General features: G+C 39.5%; 1 protein-coding gene across 3 annotated transcripts in view; it reads left to right on the forward strand.

Annotated features, from left to right (window-relative positions):
- The first annotated feature begins 7721 nt into the window (after window positions 1-7721).
- Window positions 7722-10654, forward strand: part of LOC135221410 (uromodulin-like) — a 17176-nt gene continuing 14243 nt past the window's right edge. For all 3 annotated transcript variants that reach the window (XM_064259190.1, XM_064259191.1, XM_064259192.1), the window contains exons 1-4: window positions 7722-7897; window positions 9985-10026; window positions 10348-10377; window positions 10570-10602. In XM_064259190.1, the coding sequence (XP_064115260.1) occupies window positions 7738-7897; window positions 9985-10026; window positions 10348-10377; window positions 10570-10602 (265 nt within the window). In that variant the 5' untranslated portion in view covers window positions 7722-7737. The remainder of the gene's footprint in view (window positions 7898-9984; window positions 10027-10347; window positions 10378-10569; window positions 10603-10654) is intronic.

Here is a 10654-nt window from a genome sequence, read left to right on the forward strand (position 1 = left end):
CAACGGCGGAAATATGATAAAAGCCATAAACACATGGGCAGTGCCAGTAATCAGATACAGCGCAGGAATAGTGGAATGGACGAAGGCAGAACTCCGCAGCATAGATCAGAAAACCAGAAACAAATGACAATACACAAAGCACTACACCAAGAGCAAATACGGAGAGACATACATAACACGAAAGGAAGGAGGGAGAGGACTACTAAGTATAGAGGACTGCGTCAACATTGAAAACAGAGCACTGGGGCAATATCTGAAAACCAGTGAAGACGAGTGGCTAAAGAGTGCATGGGAAGAAGGACTAATAAAAGTAGACGAAGACCCAGAAATATACAGAGACAGGAGAAAGACAGAAAGAACACAGGACTGGCACAACAAACCAATGCACGGACAATACATGAGACAGACTAAAGAACTAGCCAGCGATGACAATTGGCAATGGCTACAGAGGGAGAGCTAAAGAAGGAAACTGAAGGAATGATAACAGCGGCACAAGATCAGGCCCTAAGAACCAGATATGTTCAAAGTACGATAGACGGAAATAACATCTCTCCCATATGTAGGAAGTGCAATACGAAAAATGAAACCATAAACCACATAGCAAGCGAATGTCCGGCACTTGCACAGAACCAGTACAGAAAGAGGCATGATTCATTGCCAAAGCCTTCCACTGGAGCCTGTGCAAGAAACATCAGCTACATTGCAGTAATAAGTGGTACGAACACCAACCTGAGGGAGTGATAGAAAACGATCAGGCAAAGATACCTCTGGGACTATGGTATCAGAACGGATAGGGTGATACGTGCAAATAGGACCAGACGTGACGTTGACTGACAAAGTCAAGAAGAAAGTATCACTCATTGATGTCGCAATACCATGGGACACCAGAGTTGAAGAGAAAGAGAGGGAAAAAATTGATAAGTATCAAGATCTGAAAATAGAAATAAGAAGGATATGGGATATGCCAGTGGAAATCGTACCCATAATCATAGGAGCACTAGGCACGATCCCAAGATCCCTGAAAAGGAATCTAGAAAAACTAGAGGCTGAAGTAGCTCCAGGTCTCATGCAGAAGAGTGTGATCCTAGAAACGGCACACATAGTAAGAAAAGTGATGGACTCCTAAGGAGGCAGGATGCAACCCGGAACCCCACACTATAAATACCACCCAGTCGAATTTGGAGGACTGTGATAGAGCAAAAAAAAAAAAAAAAAAAAAAAAAAAAAAAAAAAACAAAAAAAAAAAAAAAAAAAAAAAAAAAAAAAAAAAAAAAATAATAATAATAATAATAATAATAATAATGGTGATGATGATGATGTTGATGATGAAACCATGCCTGAACTCAAGCAGGAGACAAACTTCCTAGCAAAGAATCTACATACACCGAAGGTTTGGTGATCTCAAAAAAAAAATTTTTCTCTCTCTCTTTCTCTATTTATCTATATATCTATCTATCTATCTCTTAGTAGCTATAAGAACCAACCTGTGGTCATACTCTGGTCAATGGAAAAGAAACTATTTAATTTTTCATCAAAACAAAATATCAATTCTGTGTCTACATATATTAATCGCCTCTTAGCCTTTGTGGAAGATGCAGGATGACCACCATGAGCAGAAACTAAAGCATGACATTATAAACTAATAATTTAATATGCCCAAGTTGAATAAAAAAAAGGAGAGATTACTTTCTGTTATTATAGTATTTTGGGTTTGAAAAATAGCACCTGGTGTGACATAATGAACTCAGTTCCTCTAGTTCAAGATTGTTCAAGGTTGGTAGTCTTGACTTTCAATGGTCTCTGAATGTAAAAGTTGGGTTTCCTTCACATAAGATACAACAAAACGGTACATATTATAGTTCTCTGGGTAAAACTATTTTGCGTTTACTATATCTCTCGAGCTTGGGGAAAATGCATCATGTTTATATCCAGCGTGTATTTTTCCGTCAGAATAACCAACTTTAAGATCTTTGGAGCAGCATGAAAAACGTGGAACTGCGGTAAAATATTCAGAATTAAAAAAAAAATATGCAATTGTTCTCGGCAATGATAATCTATATTATGCTTTTAAAGTTGATCAATTAAAGATGGTTTATCATTTCAAGTAAGCTCCAGTTAGCTCAGAAACCTGAATATGTTGTAAATATACTTCAATAGCATTATTTTATGATTTGAACTGCAGTATTCTCATCCAAAATATGATATGTTCAATTTCTTTTTGATGGTATGCATAGATTGTAGGAACTGCTTTGAAAGCAAATGAAATATAGAGTTTTTTTATTTCACGTAGTCTGTAGTCAGTTCAGAAACCATACGTATTTTAAGCCAATCAATTTCGATTAGATCATTGTGCTCAGAACTGCAATATTCTTTCTTGTCCAATATACGACATTGCATTTCATTTCGTTGGTATGCCTGGATCTTCATATCGTCTATGACGGGCGGTGGCATTTTCACTCCGGGGAGGACTGTAGGCAAGTTGATTTTCACTGTCTTCCCTTACGTCGAATTTTGAGTATTCTTTTCTTTACACGAAATACTCATTTCCAATAGAAGTTGACTCTAGATATCCCAATAGAGTCGTCAATATAGATTATGAGAAAGAGATGGGAATATACAAGAACAATCTAACGAGTTTCCTCCCTATAAACGCAGTTGTCCACTTTTCATGATTTTCTTAGGTGGTCAATAAATGGCGTTCACGACTTGCTTATTTATAGTCTCATGGAGGCCACGTGGCCGCCTTAGATTACGTGGAGAGTTGAAGACAAAATAAAATCTGATTTCATTCATAATTCTGATACAGTTTCATTGGATAATGAATGAACAAAGTCCCAGTTATCGTCTCCTTTGACAGGAGGCTAAACTCAAACTCATACTGAAACGTAATATAGCCTTTGAACATATGATGACTTCTTATAAACACATGACCATTACAATTTAGTTTCATGTACATAAAACTGAATTAGGACTATAGACAATTGGCCGTACTTGTACTACCCATTTCATTAACCTGTAGAATGAGGATATGAAAATGACACACAATCATATCATTTCATGAATATCTTCTCAGAGGTCATCATCATGAACAATATATAGACGTCAAAATAACAAGATCAAATGATACTACATTAATGGGATATTTGTAATTTAATGTTCGTGAGTATAAAAAAAGGGACAGGAGTTTGTTCAGCCAGAATGAATTCAGTTACGTACCAAGAATCAATACCAAATTACATACACCGATATCGGCAGTGCATCTCACGGGTGCACTGTAGGCATTATTAAAGGTTCTTTGCATCGTCCATTCCATGGCTCTTAATTGCAACCCCCTTTCGTTCCTTTCACTGTACCTCCATTCATATTACCTTTATTCCATCTTGCCATCCACCCTCTGCCAACAATTGATTCATAGTTCTTCTTCAACTGCTTTGAGGTTTTCCTCCCGTTACGCCTTTCAAGCTTACTTACTCTCAGTTTCCTTACCGGTGTTGAATGACTTCATAGGTCCCAGCGATTGGCCTTTGGCCTACACTCTATATACTAGCCCATTCCTATATTTCAAACATACATACATACATACATGTTTATAGATACATCTATACTACAAGAGAGTCAGTCGCTGTAACAGAAATCTCAAACAAGCCAATAAAAAAAAAAAGGATATAAAAGGAGGTTATAGAAGAGGAGGATATAAAGGTAGGATATAAAGGGAGTACATAAAAGCTCTATATGTATTGTTTTTAATTAACATAAAGCTGTAGTCTGCTTTTCATCATCTCGATATCACTTTGGGAGTCGTGAATTTGGATCAAATCCACAAAAAATGGATGACAGAAATGACAGCAGGGGAATCTGGAACAAAGTTTCTCTCTATTCAGCTCTTTAATCAAATTGAGTTCACGAGGAATGCACGTGTAATAGATAGCTTCGTTTTATCATTCTTTCGATGAAAGTCCATGGACACTTATGTTTAGAAAAGAAATAAGATAGAATGAACAGCGTCATATTTCACCGGGTTTAAAAACGATCATTGACACACACACACACGCACACACACAAGCACAATCAGGTTAAAATTATCGTACAAATTTATGAATTTCAACTATTGTATTACATGATTTGCTCTCATCAGCACACATGCACACACAAACACGCGCCTGGTCGTCTGTGTAGAGTGTAACAGGTCGAACGAGGCCTCGTCATTATTATGGCGCTTCCCTTTGAAGATCTCTCTCTCTCTCTCTCTCTCTCTCTCTCTCTCTCTCTCTCTCTCTCTGGCGGTCTTCTTCTTCTTCTACTTCTTCTTCTGTGTACTTTCCGGTTGTCCTCATCAATTCCCTTGTTAAAAGACAGACAGAGAGAGAGAGAGAGAGAGAGAGGAAAAACCAAACCGCCATTGCTTAACTCTTCATGACATAAGTGATACATTTGACATGATTCACTTCCGATAGGGAAGAGGGACATTAAGTGTCATCATCCAATAACGTTAATTGAGTTCTCTGATTACGTGAGAGAGGGAGGGAGGGTCATCAACTCTCAAGCAGAACGAATTGCTTGATGAGCAAGAGAAAGAAAACCCAGACACACAGACAGACAGACGCTTCAAGAGAATTCACAGGTGCCATGAACATCAATGGTGGCATCAACAGATGGCCTTTTGGTCGAGCTCTGATAAGATGATTATTATTATAGTGTCCTTGACTGAGGATCTGTCACACTCTGCTTGCATGCTGTGCTTTCCTTTCAAGTTCACGTGCACCATGCACACATAAACACACACACATATAAACACACACACACATATATCTCTTAACTTCTCAAATTCTTTGCTTGTCACTACAATGCCTGGAGATTTAACTTCAAAGTAATATGACTTCTTTGTGATTATGGTATCCCATTTTGAAAATAGATACTCTCTCTCTCTCTCTCTCTCTCTCTCTCTCTCTCTCTCTCTCTCTCTCTCTCTCTCTCTCTCTCTGTCATCTGTTCTTCATAGGAACGTTGCTCTTAGATGCAGAACTAATCACAGGAAATAATAATGATAATACTGTTGTGTTCAGCCCTCAAACTTGGGAGGGACGGGAGCTCTCTCTATTCTTTCTTTTTTCTTCTTCGTCTTCTTCTTTTCTTCTTATTCTTCTTCTTCTTCTTCTGTTAGGTTTTATCACCATTTTCTTTACCTTCTTCCACTGGTGGCTTTGGGGAGTCTACATACAATTAACCAAAAAGAAATAAAGTTTCGCATTGAACTCCACCTCACAATAGTCTCTTTATGGTTGGAGATGCAGTTTCTACTTATCATCATTCTCTCTCTCTCTCTCCTCTCTCTCTCTCTCTCCTCTCTCCTCTATCGTCTCTCTCTCTCTCTCTCTCTCTCTCTCTCTCTCTCTCTCTCTCTATCTATTTTTCTCCCTCTCTCTCTCTCTCTCTCTTTGTTTTCCAGACACAAACATAAAAACTCTTAATAATACACGTAAAATAAACTAAGTTTTTTTTATATAAAACTCGACAAATAACTAAGGCAGATTCCCTGCAGAAATGAGAGAGAGAGAGAGACCTTACCTTACCTTACAGACCTTACATCTTGTTCGGGTTGCCCCAGGTCCCTCAGTGTGAGGCACCTCTAATGTCTACCAGAGAGTTGCTAGTACATCTTCCGGTATATTTTGCATCTTCCAATCTTGGATGGTCTGGGATGCAGTTTAGATATTTGTCGAGCTTATTCTTAAACACATCTACGCTCACTCCTGATATATTCCTCAGATGAGCTGGCAACGCATTGAATAGACGCTGCATTATCGATGCTGGTGCGTAGTGGATTAATGTCCTGTGTGCTTTCCTTATTTTTCCTGGTATAGTTTTGGGCACTATTAATCTACCTCTGCTTGCTCTTTCTGATATTTTTAGTTCCATGATATTTTCTGCTATACCTTCTATCTGTTTCCATGCCTGAATTATCATGTATCGTTCTCTTCTCCTTTCTAGACTATATAATTTTAAGAATTGTAGTCTTTCCCAGTAGTCTAGGTCTAGAGAGAGAGAGAGAGAGAGAGAGAGAGAGAGAGAGAGAGAGAGAGAGGAAAAAAGCAAAGTGCCATTGCTTTATTCTTCATGACATAAGTGATTCACTTCCAAGAACTATCATGAAGAAGTAATGACGTCATCATTCGATGACTTCAATTGATTACGAGGGTACCCGGGGGCACGTCTGTTAGTGATAGTGCCCCTGAGACGCTCATGCCATTATCAGAGGGTAGTGGCATCAAGAGTGCGCGCTCACGCATTCTTATGTACATTCAAACCTATATCTATCTATTTGAGGCCTGTATTTAAAAGATCCAGAAACTCATCTATTTTCTGCAATATTATTCTATAACTCTCAACGGAGAGAGAGAGAGAGAGAGAGAGAGAGAGAGAGAGAGAGAGAGAGAGAGAGAGAGAGAGAAGAGTGGAAAAAGCTAATCCATGAACAAAAAAGACAGACAGGCAGACATATAGATAAGAGAGGTGTGGATAGGAACTGTTCTGAAAGGATGCAGCAAAACCTACTTCATTTGGCTTCATCCATGGTCACCCATCCAAGGTCTGAATGAGCTCAATACCACCTCATTTATTTGCTTCCTTTACATTTGCCATCACAAAACCAGACACTGGCCAGAGCCAGTACATTTGCTGGCATCCATCCAAGAACTGCCCAGACTTAACAAACCCAATGGCTCCTCCTCATTCGCGAGATAAAAGTGGTCCTTCAGGTGATCAAGAACTGCCAAATTTCATCACTCAAAAGGACACAGAGAGAGAGAGAGAGAGAGAGAGAGAGAGAGAGAGAGAGAGAGAGAGAGAGAGAGAGAGAGAGATGTATGGCCCTTGAACATTGGTTACCTCTCCCAGGCTTCATCTCTCTCTCTTAGAAGATAAGGGTTAAAATTCCCCCTCCAGCTCATCTTGCATAGACCTTGCAGGATATAAGTCAGTCTGCATGAATGATGTGATGCAGTGGATGTTCAAGGGTCTAGAGCTGCTGACGAGACGTCTCATCATTAATTAATAGTTGTTGCTGTGGAAGTTTTCTGCACAGTTGGGACTCCTCTTCCTCTTCTTCTTGCTGATAACTGAAACAGTTTTAGAGGAAATTCAAAGACTTCACTGTCATAATCTAACCTAATCTGGGGAGTAGCTCATGTTGGGATTCGCTCTTGATAAAGTAATCAATGATACATCTCTCTCTCTCTCTCTCTCTCTCTCTCTCTCTCTCTCTCTCTCTCTCAACATAAGAGAGGGGGAGAAATCTATGAAAATATCACAAGATTTGTTCTGTGCAAAAATGAATCTTCATCCTGTATCATGTAGAATCTAAAAATGTCCTTATTTCCCTCTTATGATGGCATCGCCATTTCTGCATAATAAAATGCATCTTTATTCATTTTCCTTTATCCATCAAAATCGAGGAGCAAAGAAGCAACTGCCTCACAAGTGGCACTCTGGAAGAAAGTCCTATCATGGCCCCGTCGAGTGCTTGATCATCAGGCCATAATGACGGAACCAGCTACTGTAGCTACGCACATTCCCAGCTTCTCAGTCATCCACTTGAACTCTGGCCTGATGCCAGAGAGACGACGTCCTTGAACAGTGGACTGAGTCCCTGTCTAGCTGATGAGTCCTCTTAAGAACTGGGTATATAAAGACCCAGGGCTGCGAGGGAAAGCCAATCAGTTGGTCTCCTCTGTGGAAAAAATGGCAAGAGAAATCTTTCCACTCATCTTACTCCTAACAGTGGCGAATTTAGCCCACTGTCAGGACTGGGAGAATCTTCTCTTCACCAAGATGGGAGAAGTGCTGGAGAAGCAAGAAGCAGCCTTAATGAAGCAAGAAGCAGCCTTGAGCCAGATGAAGGGTAATGCAGCCATTCATGCTCCAGTTTCCATTTCTTTTTTGTCATACATATTCTCGATATAGTCATATCTTTACTTTCTTTCTCTAAATATAGAATAAGGCTTTCATGATTTTTATTCATTTCATTCTCACCTATCTTACTTCCCAACCTCCTCCAGGGTATGTCAGTTGCCATTTGTTCAGGCCCACTTTCCTTTTGGGCTTCATTCGCCTTCATTTCCATAAGGTGCGTCTGGGAAGGATCCTTAGAGAGATCAGTTTCGTTCTTCATGGACCTGAGCTCTTACATTTTCCCTGTTCTCCTACTCTCCTACTCGGAATCCATCGTTACTGCTCTCTCTCTCTCTCTCTCTCTCTCTCTCTCTCTCTCTCTCTCTCTCTCTCTCTCTCTCTTGGCTGAGTGAAGGGAGAGTCCTGGTAGACCTGTATTTCTGTGCCTGGTGGACTAGCTCTCCCATATCATCTCGCTTACATCTAGTGTTTTCTCTGATTGATTTTTGGTGTCATTACAGGTTCTTGAATGAACTTAATTCCTTGTTGATTACATGCTGAATATTTATCTATAAGTTAAAATGTTGGCTTCTTTTTTATCATTAACTCTAGCATATTATTGAAACTAATCTCTGGCTTTCAGCTCAATTTCAGAAGTTTATCATGTTTTCCTCATATATGCGATGCCCCAAGATAGAACTCACGACCCTCAGAGTCATCCCTGCAAGCATGACCTGGAACTAAGATTAATAGATTAGTCTTAGCTTCAGAACTTGCTTGCCTCTCCTTTGGTTACAGCCACAGCACAGCTCAAGCGCAGGGGAGCCTGGATGTTTACTGCAGGACACGGCTTCTTCTTCATTAGCAAGAGAATAGTGAATATGATTGTCAGATTAGCAGGGTATCCTATAGTAATTGATAAATAATGGTTGTGCTAAATACTCTTGTTTACATGGCAGGTCCGGCCTGGAGCTATATTCCCTGACTGTCTTCAGCTGACAAAAGAGCCTGCCCAGATTTCTAATAATGTCCTGGGTCTGATTATAGATGGTGTTTCAGCCATCTAAGAGGACCAGTATGTGGTGTACCTAGTAAGCTTAACCTTCTCTGGAAAGAAGACTCTCAAGAGCCTATTTTGTACCAGGTTCCTGCTCCATTTTTCTGTTTGTATAGGCAACACTGTATTGAATAGTCAAGATCGTCAGACAATACTTGGTGTTACCTTCGACTCATAGTGTTCTTTCCCATAGCAGCTAAAAAGCTTTTCATCCCATGCTGCCAGAAAACAAAGGTTTTGTTCATTAGGCTACTTCAAGTCTTTCTTTTCTGCTACTGCCTATATCTCTTCTCCTTCGTGTCATGGTGTCTACAGCCATAAAACAGATGCAACATTATCAGTCGCATCTGTTTCAGATCTTCATCTTGGCTTCTGTTGTAATGCTTTTCCTGTCTTAGTGACTGAGGCCTGTAAAGAACTTCATCATTTACAAAGATTACTGGAAGATGCAGTTTCATTATCCACTGGGAACTTTATTTAAAGCTCACTTAGTCCCTTCACCCCAAGAGCCAGTGTGTGAGAGCTACTCGCTCTGCAGAACTTCCTCATTCACACTCTGTCGCATTGTTACATTGCCACACGTCCCAGAACCAGGAGCTTTCTGTTCCTTGCAGTGTCAAGCCATGAATTGGTCTTCACAGCAGTTTTTGTTATGCTGGTATCTGTTACTTTAAAAGAAGTTGGTAGATTTGTCACGCACACTTACTACCTTGAAGTTTTAATTGATTTCAGTTTCTATACCTTTGCTGTTTTCTGATCTATTTTCTGTTTTCTTCAGTGGTGGATAGTCTCCCCTTATCACTTACACAAGTGAACTGCGCGTGAAGAGAAAAGCCCAAGTCAGCCCCGACTCCTTATGGTCTGCTCCTCACTAGAAATCTATAATGAATGCAGAGGGACCTTTGTACACTCTCCCACATATCTCTCTCTCTTTGTATTTAGATAAAGACCAGGGAGTTGCTGTTATTAAAGTGTGCTGTGTGTTTTATAAAGGAAAAAAGACTGATGATCTCCAAACAATAAATCCTTTATATTTCCAGAAATGCAGGAGAAACTTCAACACATCGAAATTAACCTTCAAGGTAATTTTTATGACATTTTTTCCAAGTTTGTTTTATTAAAGAGCAAAGTTCTTCGCTTAAAGAATAAAGTAGATTAAATCAGGTTTGTGTCAGCTTGATACTTCTTAGACCAGATTTTTTTCTACTAAGAATTCCTGATAAAAGGTCACAGATAAAGTCAACTTTGACAGACAAATTTCACTCTAATATCTATATAAGCACATAATCAGTACCATATATTCTGAAGTGGCAGAACTTACTCCATTCAGGCACATTTTTATTTGAATCCAGTGCCCTTTGATGATGCTGCCATGTAAAGGTAGACTGGTTTTCCCTTTCCAGAACTTCACCAAGAGATGGAACAACTGAAAGGTATTTGTAACTCATCGATGTCTGTGGCTGCTGGCTTTCTGAAAGCTTCGTGTCTTTAGTTTCAACTGATTCGTAACTAGGGAAGAAACTAGAGTTTTGCATAAGGTAACTGATGATATACTGATCAATATTCCGAAGTGGTTATGAAAGTCAAACTTTATAAGCTATTGTTCATTCTCTTAATTTCTTCAGGTACAACGACAGACAGCCAGGTCTCTCTGCAAAGTGAGTATCTTCTCCAGAGATGATGGCAGGATCATGCAAAGCCTTAATAATG

This window comes from Macrobrachium nipponense, chromosome 2 (assembly GCF_015104395.2).
Source record: "Macrobrachium nipponense isolate FS-2020 chromosome 2, ASM1510439v2, whole genome shotgun sequence".
Lineage (NCBI taxonomy): Eukaryota > Metazoa > Arthropoda > Malacostraca > Decapoda > Palaemonidae > Macrobrachium > Macrobrachium nipponense.